Here is a 14,402-nt window from a genome sequence, read left to right as displayed (position 1 = left end):
TGCTGGGGAGGGGCATATGTTGCATAGAGAAAGAGGGGGGTAAAGGGGGGGAGAGAGGGAGAGAGAGAGAGAGCGCGCGCGAGAGAGCGCTGGCGTCGCTATGGCAACTAAGCGAGTGGACTGGTCCTGGAGACTGGAGGGAAGGAAGGAGAAAGCGAGGGAGTGGGCACCGTGGGCTCCGTGCGGGGCCAGGGACGGGAGCTGAGTCTCCGGGGAGGAGTTAGGGAACACCGGGCAATTCTCACTGTTGGTTCCTGGTGACGCAGTGAGCTCGCGTATTTGCGAGTGTGTGTATGCGAGTTTTCCGAGGTGAGTGTGTCAGTGCGTGCCTGGGTTTGTGCCTGTGTGTGAGTGTGCACGTGGGCACGGGCGAGTGGGCGGGAGTGCCCGTGCAAGATGCGGGTGCTAGCCTGCGTGCTCGTGACTTGTATGCGTGCACTCGAGTGCTTCCCTAACTGTGCCCGGGCAGGCGCCGGCGGGAGAGACCGTCCCCTCCCCGGCCCTGTCCGTCCCTCCCTGCCCCCAGCCGCCGGCGTCGGCGGCCTCCGCATCTCCACCTCGCTCACCCCCTCCTCCCGCACTTTCTCCGGCTCTCCCTCCCTCTCCGCGCGCACAGCCGGACTCAGCGCTCTTCTCGCTGGCCACCTTGGGAATCACCACTGCCCAGCTTGCACCGTCGTCCCCCAGTGCTTGGGCACCTGTTGGAAGCACTGAGACAGGTGCAAGGGGCTGGGTCGCCGGGGGCGAGGGTGAGGGTGTGTGCGTTAGCCTGCGTGTGCCTAAGGGGGGTTTTAGCTCGCTGGAGGCTGCAATTTCTGGCCCCTCTGGAGAGCCAATCTCAGGAAGAGGCATTTTAGGAGGGGAATCTCAGCTTGGGCTGCAGGGGGTGGGGGACTAGGCAGACAGGCAGATCCTGGGACTGAATGGAGAGTGGGAAGTGAATGTCTAGAGGGGTGGGTGACGCCCGGACCAGACAAGCGCCTGCTGCAGAAGGGTGATGGATAGAGCTTCAGAGAGACACAGGAGACCTGTGGGGTGGCTTCTGGGAATAGACAGGGCCCAGGGTCGGACAGAAGCCCAGAATGAGGGGCAGGAACTGGGAAGATGACAAAGGGACAATCTGGAGGTAAGAGGGCAAGGCTGAGGTGGAGCCAGGACCTGTGTGTGTGCGCGGGGTGGGGGGTGGGGGCGAGCTGGCAGCCCAGCCCCTGTGGGGCACGGCTGGGTGTCTGGAGGACCTGGGCCTCCTGCCTGCCCATCAGCTGGCACAGGCTGACCTGCCTCCACACCTAGAAAGGGGGGCCAGAGACTGCGGAGGTTTCCAACTGGATCTTCGCCAGCAGACTGTGGGCATAAGGAGTCGGCAGGGGGCTCAGGTGCTTGGACCCCCTCCTCCCAGACAGGGGTGCTGCATGAGGGGCCGCAGGGGTGATCGCATGGCCATCAGCATCCAGGAGCACATGGCCATCAACGTGTGCCCCGGGCCCATCCGGCCCATTCGCCAAATCTCTGACTACTTCCCCCGCCGGGGACCAGGACCTGAAGGGGGCTGTGGGGGCTTTGGGGAGGCCCCTGCTCGGCTGGCCCCCCTGGCCCTCGCTCCTCCTGCAGCCCTCCTTGGAGCCACCACGCCTGAGGATGGAGCTGAGGTGGACAGCTATGACTCGGATGATGCCAGTGAGTCTAGGGGCTTGAAGGGCCAAGGTGCTAATGGGGCCCTCCAGGCTTGTGGGAAGGGGAGGGAGTCCTGCTGGGGGGTGTGCGTGTGTGTGGGGAGAGGCAACAGGGGCACTGCCACTACAGCTGCAGTCAGTGTGGAGATTACAGCTTCAGCAAGGCTCAATATCCAATGTTTCTGCTGAGACAACCACCCACACAGCCCAGTTGCGGCCCAGCCAGGAACCCAGACCACACATACTTGCAGCCTGGCAAACAGACACACACCTTCACAGCCAGCACACACAGCCGGCCTGCCCACTGGTCTCTCACACACCTGTCTTTGCACACTAACTCACATGACCTCACACTGCATCTTCTTTCTTCTCCAGCTGCCCTAGGCACGCTGGAGTTTGACCTTCTCTACGACCAGGCCTCCTGCACTTTGCACTGTAGTATCCTCAGGGCCAAGGTGGGTACTCCCTAATTCCCAAGCCCCAGCTCTGTTTGCTGAGGTGGCAGGGGTGGGTTTCCATCCTCCCTTCCTTTCTCCTCTGCTCCCCTTCCCATGCCCCACTCCCTCCAAGTACCCCTCTTCTTGGCTCTCCACACCTCAAGGATCCACTCTGCAGAGGGATGGCTGAAAGCTCATAGCCCTCTCCCCTCCCCATCTCTCCAGGGCCTCAAGCCCATGGATTTCAATGGCCTGGCCGACCCCTACGTCAAGCTGCACCTACTGCCTGGAGCCTGCAAAGTAATAGCTTCCTCCCACCCCAGCCATACCCAGCTTGTGGGTCTGACCATAACCTTCCCCGCTTTTAGCCTCTGTGAGTCTAGGGGGCGTGTATTGAGAACCTTCATCCCCACACCTCAGGCCAATAAACTAAAAACTAAGACCCAGAGGAACACTCTGAATCCCGTGTGGAACGAGGACCTGACATATAGTGGAATCACGGATGATGACATCAGCCACAAGGTGCTCAGGTGAGGGACCCAGCCTCCCTGCTACCCAGGGTTCCAGCACAGCACGTCTTCTGGGGCAGCTGTCCTTGGAGTCTTCTTCAGTTGATCTGCTGCCAGTTAAGCCCCTCTCAGACGCTCAAGTACGGTCGGCGGATCCCGTCCCCTTTGGCAGCAGGCCAAAATGTTTCTGTGGCGTTCCCACCCCCAAAATATCTCCTCCTGCTCCTTCAGTGGGGACCACGCTCTTCTGACTGGTCAGGTTCATCACTCCTGTTATCTCTTCTGTTTGAAAAGCACTCCCTGCTTCCTGCTTCTTTTCTGCCACCCTAAATTCCACCCATCATTTGAGGTTCTGCCACATCTGGAAAGTTTTCCCTGGTCACCAACAGCCCTTTTCAAAGCTCCTAAGTCAGACCTGTGCAGTGGAGGTCTGTCCATTCTGCTGCGTGTGTTCTCCTGACATCTCTAAGGAGTGAAGTGTTAAAGGACGGGAAACTTGCTCAGTCATTCCGGGAGGTGGAGCTGTGGGGAGAGTAGTCCCTGGCAGGGAACGAAGGGCAGCAAAACCTAGGCTCCTGAGAGAACTTTTCTTTCTTTTTTTTTTGGCAATAGGGAGCTGTGGAAGAGTTTGCATCAGAGGAGGGTGTAGTCAGGGTTGTGTTTTAGAGAGATCGCCTTGGTGTTGGGTGTGAAGTGGACTGGAGGGGAGGAGAGAGGCAGCAACCAGAAAGACTGGCCCCATATTTCAGATGCTAGAGAATGAGGGTTCAATCATTTTCTCAGTTCTTTGTAGTACTCAGCCCTGGGCTATGCATTTTTACCTTTCTACATTTCATTTGATCCTCATAATAGCTTTAGGAGGTTGGTAATCATTATCTCCATTTTACAGAGAAGAACTGAGGCTTTGGGAAGTTGACTTGCCCAAGGTCACACGGTTGCTAATAAGTGGAAGAGCTGGGAATTGAACACTCCTACACAACACAGCTACTCAAGAGTGTCACAGCAGAAGGAAATGCAGGGGCTGCAGAAGGGGACGATGGAAGTAAAAGCAACCATTTCTTATCTCTGGCTTCATGGGTTTCTCCCAGGCCAGCTCCCTGCTCCATGCAGAAAAGGACGGTAGCTCCAGAGCTGCTTGTCCGACAGCCCAAGGTTCCTCAAGGCCCTTCGAGCTCTTACACCCCGAATCTGTGACCCGCATCCACCAATGCACACCCTACGCACATTCAGTAGGATCCTGTCCACAGGCCCTGAATGGAGGAAGGATGGGGGGGGTCCTCAAGATCTGCGAGGGCTTCTTGAAGCAGCTGAGCAGATCCTGATGGACCAAACACAGGCTGGGCAGCTGTCAAGTGAGGGCCAGAGAAACGGGGTGAATCAGAGCATTCTTCCCAGATGCCAGGCCTGGTGCTCACCACACAGCCCATTTTACAGATGAGGTGTAAAGTATTTAAGGCAGAGCAAGGCCAGCCTCAGGTGCTCAGGGTTCCATCAGAGGTCCTTTCTCACTGGAGTGGGGCTCAGGCACCCCAGGGGCCCTGACCTTGCAGTTCCCCGCCAGGATCTCCGTGTGTGATGAGGACAAGCTGAGCCACAATGAGTTCATCGGGGAGATCCGCGTACCCCTCCGCCGCCTCAAGCCTTCACAGAAGAAGCATTTTAATATCTGCCTTGAGCGCCAGGTCCCGGTCTGTGTGGGGCTGTAGGGTACCAAGGGGAGGGGCCCCTGGGGAGGCCGCGTTTCCAGAACCTTTTCTTTGCCCTCTCAGCTGGCTTCACCATCTTCCATGTCGGCGGCGCTGAGGGGCATCTCCTGTTACCTGAAGGAGGTAAGGCACCTCGCAGGGACCACCAGTCTGGGTGGGAGGTGGTAAAGGTGCAGGCTGACTTCTGTGTCTGCCCTGAAGCTGGAGCAGGTGGAACACGGACCTGGGCTGCTGGAGGAGCGAGGGCGCATCCTGCTGAGCCTCAGCTACAGCTCGCCTCGCCGGGGGCTGCTGGTGGGCATCGTGCGCTGTGCCCACTTGGCCGCCATGGATGTCAACGGCTACTCTGACCCCTATGTCAAGACGTGAGCCCTCCTCCTGCCCTGAGGCCAGCCCTCCCCTCCCCAGGGAGCCTGACTTCTGCCTCCTCCTCCTCTGGGGACTGGCTTAGCCCTGACCACCCAGTTCCTTCACCCCTGCCCCACCTCCTTGGCAGGTACCTGAGGCCAGATGTCGATAAGAAATCCAAGCATAAAACAGGTGTGAAGAAGAAGACTCTCAACCCGGAATTTAATGAGGTAAATAGGGCAGGGACAGAATCACAGTGTGGGGGGTGATGGGCTAGGGCAACGGCTCATGGAAGGGGTGGTTTGCCCTGTCCCAGGAGTTTTTCTATGAGATGGAGCTCTCAGCTCTAGCCACCAAGACTCTGGAAGTCACAGTCTGGGACTATGACATTGGCAAATCCAACGACTTCATTGGTGAGGAAGGAGCCGCTGGGTGGTGGTGGTGGAGGGCTGGCTGGCATGAGACGGGGCCCTGACTTTGCCTCTACTGCTCCGCAGGTGGCGTGTCCCTGGGGCCAGGCGCCCGGGGAGAGGCCCGGAAGCATTGGAGTGACTGCCTGCAGCAGCCAGACACAGCCCTGGAGCGCTGGCACACACTGACCAGCGAACTTCCCCCCGCGGCTGGGGCTCTGCCCTCAGCCTGAGTGGTGGGAGCAGCTGCCCAGCATTGGCCCCTTGGGGCCGGGTCCCGTACCCAACCTTCGCACGAGTGTGTTGCACGTTTACACGGGGTGGATGCCCTACCCCATACTACCTGTCTTATTTTGTGAGAGTCTCTGTGACTTTGGGTCTGTCTTCTTGTGAGGGACTGTGAAGATCTATTTCACATATGCAAACTTCCTCCTGCCTGACTCGCTATTACGTGCAAATATGCAAACCACCCAGCCTGTGCACACCTGCAGCTGGAGGCCTGCCAGGGCCCTGCCCGGCCCGGCTGCCGCTCCTCTCTCCTGCCTTCCCATGCTGCCCCGCCCCCTCCCCCTGCAGGGAGGAGGTCGGATTGGGGGGGGTTGAAGGAGGACAAAGTTTCCAAAAAGAAAAAGACAAAAACCAAAACAAAACAGAGCCACTCCTTTAATAATCTTCGTTTAAAAAACAAAACATAACACAACACCTAGCCCTGTACAGCTGCCCTTTTAAACAGACTGGGGGGGGAGGAGTGCGGGGGGGGGGGTGCACCACAGGGTCTCCGCCTCTTCCAGAGGTGGCAGGTGTTCCCAGCCACCCATTTAAAATAACCGCCCCCAGGATGGGACCAGGATGTGAGGGCAACCCCTGCCCTTCCTGGTGAGGGCCCCCTTCCAGGGGACATTCGTGCATGTTTACACCTTTTCTGATTGTGTCAGTAGCCGCAGCATGGCAACTGGGCATCAATAAACGTCTCTGTGAAAGTTCAGGGCTCACGTGTGCTGGCACAGGGGGCGCTGGGCACAGGTGGGGGTCACTCTGGGATGTCGATCACCAGGTCATCATCCCCGTCCAGGGCATCATCCCCGCTGCCTGCATCGCTGAACATCTGCCGAGGGACTGCGCTCAGGATTGTGGGAGGGGGCATCTTAGGGGGTGGCAGTGGGGCCAGGGCTGCCCCCACCCCAGCCCCAGAACCCCGGCTGGGGAAAGTCAGCGGCCCTCCCACAGGGCAGTCGGGGGGTCCCACCGTCATCTGCAGCAGGGAGGGAAGAAACATAGGGAAGGGCTGTCAGGGAGGAATGGGATCTCCAGGAGGCTGGCACTGCCCCTTTAAGGCAATGCTGGGGGATAGGGAAGGGGCAAAATCTCATTCAAGGGGTACTGGACACAGCTGGACCAGCCATGCTGGAATCAGGAGGCCTGCCCACCTTAGCCCCTTCAGAGTCTCCAACCAGCAAGTGCTTGGGGGTATGGGGTAGTAATGGAGGTGGTGATGAGGGTGGTGGTGGGGCTCACAGGAAACCAAGAAGGAAATGCTGGGCCATGCCCTCACCAGGGTGGCACCTCAGCAGCCCCTGGGATGGCAGTTGGCCCTAAGAGCCAGAGTCAGAATAAGCCTGGAGTGCCTGCCTGTCTGCCTGCCTCTGGGCACCTCCAACACCACTTGCCACCACCGGCCCCGGCTCCTTCCTTCTACTGGGGCCTCACTGGTTTGGTGGAAGGTGTCCCAGGGTCTTTACTGCCTGCTGCTATGGGAGGCTCCTTAGATCTGGGCTGGGCCCCTCCTGGGGACCCCCACAGTCACTGACCTAGGTCAGGCCCTCCTCTGAGCTCACCTGGACTATGGTACCAGCCTCCTAACGGGATTCCCTGCCTTCAGCCTGTCCCAGATCCGGCTCCTCCTTCACACTGCAGCCAGAGTGAGCTCTCTAAAACACAAACCTGAGCTCGTCATTCCTCCACTCGAGGGCTGCAGGCTCCTTACTGCCCCTGGGACAGGCAGTGCTGCGTGCCTGACAGCGGGCCGGTCCCTCCACCTGGAATGTTCTTTTCTATTTGTCAGAAGTCCTGCTTTTGTCCTCTGAAGCTGGGAAGTGGCCTCTGTCCTGCCCAACCCTCCAGCCCCGCCCCTGCCAGGTTAGCAGGAAATGCCTATGTGTGACCTTCACAGTGGCCCTTGTGATTGCTTTAACCCCTGCAGCTCTCACGGCCTACTCTCTGCTTCTCAAGGAGCCCCCACCCCTACTGCTATTCCTGAGGTGGCATGGAGGGCCAGAGTGGATTTTTAATCAGGGCCAACACCTCAGGGTACAGTGTCTGCCAGGACTGATGATACAGGAGACTCAGCTCTGAACAGCACACTTGCACCCAGTGCCAGGCACAAATGGGTACATACAGGAGCAGACACACATGCACAGCTGAAAAAAAACCAAAACAGCGACATGAGGACTGTCCCCTCCTCTGGCTCCTACTCTTGATCCCTAATCTAGCTTCTATGTCCTAATGTGCTCCGGCTTACTCCAGGGCCTCCTCAGGTGACCCACAGCAGCTAATGTTGATCTGCAGCTTACTAGGGAATAGGTGCTGGGCTGCCCTTATCTCCTTTCAGCATGACAATGACCCCATGACCCCATGACAAGAAAGCTTAAGTTAAACAACGTACCCAAGTCACATGAAGGAGCTGGAATTCAAACCCAGCCAAGTCTGACCGAGGCCCTGCTCCAGTCTTCACAGCTTTCCCTCCTCTCCTCAGACTTGCTCCCCCCTGTCTCTTCACACCAAGTCACCCAGAAACTTCAATGACCCTTTATAGACCCTCCAAGTTCTGGGCATCAAAGCTTTCTCTGATCCCACCCTACCTTATCTTTCTTTCCAGAGTAGTTCTCTTTTACCGCTCCTGCTCCAGCCCAAACAACTTTGTCTTCACCGCTGCCTCAGCCGGTGATGTCCAAATCTCACTCATCCTGTGCTTAGACGCTGCCTCTTCCTTGAGGCCCTTCCCCAATGTATCCCCTTCCCCAAGCACAGCAACTGACTGGGAATCTCTCCCTACCAACATTTTCTCTCCTGCACGTCCAGAACTTAGTTCCCCAACACTCCTCCACTATAGGACCCAACACCTCAGAAAACCTCAAACCACCATGCCCACGCCACACCTGTACCCATCAGCTCCAGGCTTTGCTGCCATATGCCATCTTCACCATCCTGCTCTATAGGCCGGAAGCAAAAACCCGGCCTGCTAAGTAGAGCGAAGGATCAGGGTATCACCCATTACCTACCCATTTCTCAGGCTTAAGGGCCAAGATCACACAGGGAGCAGGCAGCAGAGCTGGGATACAAACCCTAGAACCTGCACACAGCACCACCATAACCACTGCATCCCACTTCACTTCTGGCTCCAGAATCTTAAGTCAGCAGTCCACCCAGCTTGAGAGCTGTCCATCCTGTTACCTATTCTGACTCAGAGCTGGCAGGGCACTGTGCCTTCTGTGTCCTCCTGTTTTCTGGTGCTAACTGCGCAGACCTCTTCTCTTCTCCATCCATACTCACACCTGCTGATCGCATCCACCTCCATGCTGATGACTTCCAAGTATGTACCCCATGGACCCCAGACTCATTACTCAGTTGTCTTGTTGGCATTTCCAGACAGCATCTCAGTGTGTCCAAAACCATACTCCTCATCCTCTCTCCTAAACCTGCTCCTCCCAGTCCTTACTTCTCCAGTTGCTCAGGTGAAAAACCCTGGCGTCATCCTCGACCTCTGTCTCACAGCCCACACTGGTTTCCTGAAGCTCATTTCTGAAATAAACCCATCATCCACTTCTCACCCGCTCTACTGCTGTTTGATTTACTGCAGTAGCCTCCTCACTGGTCTCCCAATTTCTGTCCTGACCCAATCCCCTCCCCTTTCCATCTGTTCTCCACATGGCAATATCAGCACTTTCATTAACACGTAAATCAGATCAGAGTCTCTCTCTGCCCAGTCACTCCAAAGGCTCCCTATTCATTAGCAGTGCAAGCCAAAGTCTTCACACAACTATAAGGCCCTACACAATCATGCCTCTCAGTTATTTCCCTGACCTGCTCTCTAATCATTCTCCCCTTCTGACTTTCATCCAACGACACTGGACTCCTTCCTGGTCCCTGAACAAGCCAAATATGCACCTCTCCCTGCACCCCAGGGCCTTTGCACTGGTGGTTCTTCCTGACTGAAACACTTTCCCAGAAAGCCATCCAGCTTGTTCTCATCATTTAAGTCTCTGCCCAAATAACATCCCAAACCACCCAACCATAAGTATCAGGCCCCATCTACTCTTGTGCGTCCCATTCTCTTTACTTCACTTTTCTGCATTAATACCCATTTATCTTGCTATTTTCTGCCTATCTTGCTAAAACGCCAGCCCCACGAAGGCAGAGATTTATCTGCTTTGTTCACTACTGCATCTGCTGCACCCAGAGCAGAGCCTGGCACACAGCAGACACTCTGTAAACACTTGCTGAGGACAAGCAGTTTGATTGCTCACTCTATAGACACAGAATCTGAGACCTAGAGGGTGAAAGAGCCCTGCTCAAGGTCCCATAGTTTTAGTTTGTGCGGCCTCAACTTGAATCTAGGTCCTGTAACTCTGCCCCTCTCTCTGGGGCTGCCTGGCACCACAGAACACCTGGGAAAATGAGCCTGGCCCGTCACGCTGCAGCAGTGTAAGGGCGGGACCCTAGGCATCTTCACTGAGTCCCCCAGGCTGGTTCTGCCTCTGGTTCATCTCCACGTCAAGCCTGTGAGCCAGGGCTTCTGTAATCCACCCGTCAGTGCCAGATCCTGGGCTGGGCCCTCAAGCAGCCCCAAATCAGTCCTTCAGAATTCTTGGACAGGCCCCCAGACCGTCTTGAGCCTCCCTCAAAGGGCTATCCTCCTGCCATTCTGGCCCCTCCCTAACATCCCCAAATCAGGGTACCTTGAGTTTCCGGGGCAGGCGGGGCCGTTTCTCCCGCTTGGGCCTCAGGGGGCTGGGCTCGGGAAGCTGCAGGGCCAGGTAGTCAGAAGGGAATGGGGGGTAGGGGGGGGAAGCCAGCTGCAGGTGGGAGTTGGGGGATGGAGATGGGAAATGGAATGGATGGGTGGGGAATGAAGGGGAAAAATACAAATAGGAAGAAGAATGGAAAAACAAGAGATGGTGATGAGTGTGGCTTCTGAGAACAGAAGGGGATGGGACAGCAGCAGGACTTTGTCCTGGGGTCTGCTCTCCTCAGTCACATGTCCCCCATTCCTACGCCAGACAGAACTGGGCAACCCAGACTCACAGCCCTCTAAGGGATGCTTGCTGGCCACACCCAGACTGATGTCCCCGGAGCTGGACTTGCTTCACCCTGAGGCCCGGCCCCTCTGCCCAGATGATGCCCACCTTCTTCCCAGGTATCACAGTTACCGTGTCCAATCCTTGACCCCTAACTCACCGAGCTCAGGTATGGGGAGGGGGCCCCAGAGGCCTGAAGGGGAAACCCTGTTGAAGGAGGCAGAGAGAGGCTGGAGGGGGAGGGGGCACCCCCCATCGGAGGGCTTCTCTTCCTGGAGAAAGGACAGGAGAGGGGGTCAGAGGCAGCAAGGAGACCCAGGTGCCCCCCAACCCCATCCTCAAAGAATGATGGCTTCTTCTCACCTCTTGGAGGCTGGCGTGTCTGACAACTTGGGTGTCCCCTCTGTCTCGCTGTTGTCTGAAGATGCAGTGGCATCTGAGTCTGTGAGGGGGGAGGGCAGGCCAGTGGGGGGGGGGTCCTGTCTACCTCAGAGGAGTATATACCTTCACCTCTATGGAATGGCTCCGGGGAATCTGACTGTCCAGTTGGTGTGCACAGCTATTCTGGGGAGCCTACACATTTCCCAGCTCCTTAAAATATACTTTACAACCGACATCTATAAACACTTCCTGCCCAAGCTCCTCCACAACAGCACAAAGGTCAAGCACTTACTACGTGCCAGACTCTGACCAGGTACTTTACATTCTCTGCCCTTCCTCGTCTTTGTAACCATCCAGGAAGGAAGGTGAGCACCTCACCTCCACCTTCCAGATGAGGTCACTGAGGCTGAGAGTAAGTTGTAGGGCTGGACTTGAACCCAGGTATTCGACTCCTTGAACATTTTACATCACTCTCCTTATTTGTCTCTAAGCTTCCTTCATCTCCTGCCTCTGCTCCACTCCCTATATGCAGGGTCCTGTTAATCTGCCTCTCAAATCTCTCCTGCCTTGATCCACTGCCTCCCATTCCAACTGCCACAATGTCAAGCCATTGCCTTGTAGTGTCAAAATCACCTAAGCAGCCTCGGCACTCCTACAGCACACCATCCACTCCCGCTCCAGAATGACCCAACACAAACCTGATCACATCTGAAATGCTTTTTAATGTGGCCTCAACCTACCTTTCTGACTTCCCGACCAAACTGAACATGTCACATCATGCCAATCAATTTCCTCAAAAATGATTTTATTTCCCAGTTCTGTGCCTCCACTGAGAAGGTCCATCACTCGAAAACTGCTAGATGTGATGTATGCCTTTATCAATCTCCTGGCTCAAATACACCCTTTAAAAAGCAAATTAATATATATGTCTAATTACTACTGTACACCTGAAACTAATATAACGTTGCATGTACACTGTAACCGAAAAAGGAAAAAAAGCACAACTTAATGCCACCTCTCTAAGAAGTCTCCTGAAATCCTTCAGGCCCAGTTAATTGCTGGCTCTTTTAGAACTCTGCCCCCACTTGTCAGGATTCTCCTCACACTGTGCTAAAATGTTTCACGTGTGGGTATTTCACCCAGTGGACTACAGGCTTCTCCAGGATGTAAGTGGTAGCTTACAGGTCCTTAGATTTATCACACTGACCACGAACATGCTGGTTCCCTTATGCTTCCTATCCTGCAATTCCCCTAGAGCAGGGAGTTAATTGGAGTACCTCGGGGAAGGAACAAGAAGGCAATGAGAAATAACAGCCAAACATTTTGCCAAGACCTACATGTGCTGGCTTCTACCTACTTCTCTGACTTCATTTATCACCTACTATGTTCCTATAATATGTAAGTAAATGGTGTTTACTTACATATTAGAACAAGAACAAGCAGCTTGGCTGAATGTTCTTTCCTGACCAATGTTTAAGGGTATCATGGAGGTGACTGTATGTCAGAAGGCTTCTGACAGACCCACTCTGAAACAGGTACACAAATGCCAAATGCAGGGCTTTTTCAAACTGTGTGTCTTAACTCATTAATAGGTCATTAAGTCAATTTATTGGTTTGCAACCAACACTCAATGAAATAAAAAAAAAGCAGCCTAAAAAGAATCAGAAAAAGTTGTGTACAATGATCCTAACATTGTTTCATTAATTCTTGCTTTATAAGTAAGTATGTACTTAGGGACTTGGTTGTGATGGAAAATACTGATTGTAAACAGTGTCTCGTAAAAAAGTTTGAAAGCTCTGCTTTATATGTTTTGGACCTTCAGACAACCTGGTCATCTGTTACCTCAGAGTATTTGCATTTTATTATTCCCTCTGCCCGGACATTTCTCACTTGTATCTTCTAAGATCGGCCTCTTCTTCTAATGTAGGTCCCAGCTCAAACACTACTTTCTGTAACAGACCTTTCTTGAGCACTCTATTGAGAAATTGCCTGCCATCGGCTTTTATATGGTCTGCAAACTAAGAATAGCTTTTACATTTTCAAATGGTTGGGGAAAAGAACCCAAATAAAATATCTTACAACACAGAAATTGTATGAAATTCATATTTCAGTGTCCATAAGTACGGTTTTACTGAAACGCAGCCATGCTCATTTATTTACATCAGCACCTTTGGCTGCTTTTGCACTACAACAGCAAAACTGAGTGGTTGTGATAAAGGCTATATGTTTGGTAAAGCCTAAAATATTTGTTATCTGGCCCTTTACAAAAAAAGTTTATCAATCCCTGGTCTACCCCAATCACTACCACATAATCTTGATTTTATTCCTTTCAAACCTAAAATCCTAATTTCTTGCTTATTTATTACCCTCAACTAGAATACAAATTCCAAGAGACCTCGTCTACAGTATCTCCTGGGCAAAGGGCAATCATTAAAACACAGATATTCAATAAATACTTGTCTGAAAGAATGGCAGAGGTGGAGGGCAAGCAACTAGGCTTAAGCCTAGCTGTCAGTCTCCACAGCTTCAAAGGGGCCACGAAGCTTGAAGTGCCAGGAACCATGTCCTCCACCAATTTTTCATGACCTTGCTCACCAGAAGAGTCTTCATCCACGTTCTCGTACTGCAGAAGTCGGTCTAGGAGGAAACTGAGGAAACAGGCAGGGAGAACAAGAGTATTTATTCAAACCTCAACAATGTTCTTCTAGGCCCTTGTCTATTCTAGTTGGCCCGTTGGATCCTAGCAACAACCCAAGGACAGGCATCATGCATTCTGTGACCCCCATTCCCGAATGGGATCTGAAAGTTGAGCCACAGGAGCCTCATTACCTGCAGGCCTCCCTTCTCCCCCTTGCCCCTCCACCCAGCGTCTCACCTCTTGTCTCGGGACACCTTCAGCAATTTCCTCTGCGCCTTCCTCAGTTCCTCCTGAAAGCACTCGTGTTCCTGTATCACAGTCAAGGTCAGCACTGAGTGGGCGGTGGTCCGTAAAGGGGCCGGGAACCCCGCGACAGCTCACCTCTTCCTACCCCACTCCCCATCACTCACGTAGATGAGGAACTTGAGCTTCCGTTTCAGGTTCCGGTATTTCTTCTTGTAGTCCACCTCGTTGTCCGCTGGCCCGTTCATGATGGGCCCGGGGAGCAGTGCCTCAGCACTAAAGTCCCGCTACACAGAGACGGTCTAGCTCAGGCTCTCACGCCTTCACTTCCGGAGACTAGGTAAAACTGTCAGCTGGAACTACAACTCCCGGCAAACCCCGCGCCCAGGGATCGTGACCACACTGGCTGCCTTCTTAGGCCATACCGAAAGAGATCTTTCTCCGATGTGCTACGCTAAAGGTGGTGTCGCTGGGACGCAATGATGTCACAAGGATGACGACGCTGGAAGGCGTCCTCACTAATTCTAAATGTGCTCAGCGATTAGAAGCCACAAGACTTGTCCTTCGGGGCTTCCTAGTTTTTAGTACATATGTCCTTTTTCTGTTTTTTGAAATCACAGTGGCCGCAGTCCCCCGACCGCGGATGAAGGCAGCGTCGCGGATTGCTTACGTTACACCCAAAGGTTGACGCGCCAGATGAGTTCCTAATGAGAATTTAGAAAAAAGACTGATTGGTTTTAAGAAAAGGGAGGAGCCACGAGAC

General features: G+C 54.1%; 2 protein-coding genes across 5 annotated transcripts; one reads left to right on the top strand and one right to left on the bottom strand.

The window, feature by feature from the left end:
* The first annotated feature begins 1,403 nt into the window (after positions 1–1,403).
* Positions 1,404–5,696, top strand: DOC2A (double C2 domain alpha). Its single transcript, XM_037134064.2, has 10 exons — positions 1,404–1,677; positions 2,049–2,128; positions 2,336–2,410; positions 2,531–2,640; positions 4,181–4,307; positions 4,389–4,448; positions 4,527–4,690; positions 4,822–4,903; positions 4,990–5,086; positions 5,171–5,696. The coding sequence occupies exons 1-10, from the start codon at positions 1,413–1,415 to the stop codon at positions 5,314–5,316; spliced, it is 1,206 nt and encodes a 401-aa protein (XP_036989959.1). The 5' UTR covers positions 1,404–1,412; the 3' UTR covers positions 5,317–5,696.
* A 27-nt stretch (positions 5,697–5,723) lies between these two features.
* INO80E (INO80 complex subunit E) lies at positions 5,724–14,388 on the bottom strand. 4 transcript variants are annotated; one of them, XM_037134054.2, is made up of 8 exons: positions 13,807–14,388; positions 13,634–13,704; positions 13,354–13,406; positions 10,741–10,819; positions 10,538–10,649; positions 10,039–10,155; positions 6,919–7,011; positions 6,249–6,335 (listed from the first exon to the last, which is right to left on the bottom strand). In XM_037134054.2, the coding sequence occupies exons 1-7, from the start codon at positions 13,885–13,887 to the stop codon at positions 6,940–6,942; spliced, it is 585 nt and encodes a 194-aa protein (XP_036989949.1). In that variant the 5' UTR covers positions 13,888–14,388; the 3' UTR covers positions 6,249–6,335; positions 6,919–6,939. The 4 variants fall into 4 exon arrangements, with proteins under 4 accessions (XP_036989947.1, XP_036989946.1, XP_036989948.1 ...); XM_037134052.2 differs by lacking the exon at positions 6,919–7,011 and having other exon boundaries at positions 5,724–6,335; positions 10,039–10,104; positions 13,807–14,381; XM_037134051.2 differs by lacking the exon at positions 6,919–7,011 and having other exon boundaries at positions 5,724–6,335; positions 13,807–14,379.
* Positions 14,389–14,402: the final 14 nt, after the last annotated feature.

Source organism: Artibeus jamaicensis, unplaced genomic scaffold (assembly GCF_021234435.1).
Source record: "Artibeus jamaicensis isolate MK-2021 breed Jamaican fruit bat unplaced genomic scaffold, CSHL_Jam_final contig_700, whole genome shotgun sequence".
NCBI lineage: Eukaryota > Metazoa > Chordata > Mammalia > Chiroptera > Phyllostomidae > Artibeus > Artibeus jamaicensis.
This window is presented reverse-complemented; position numbering and strand designations above follow the sequence as displayed.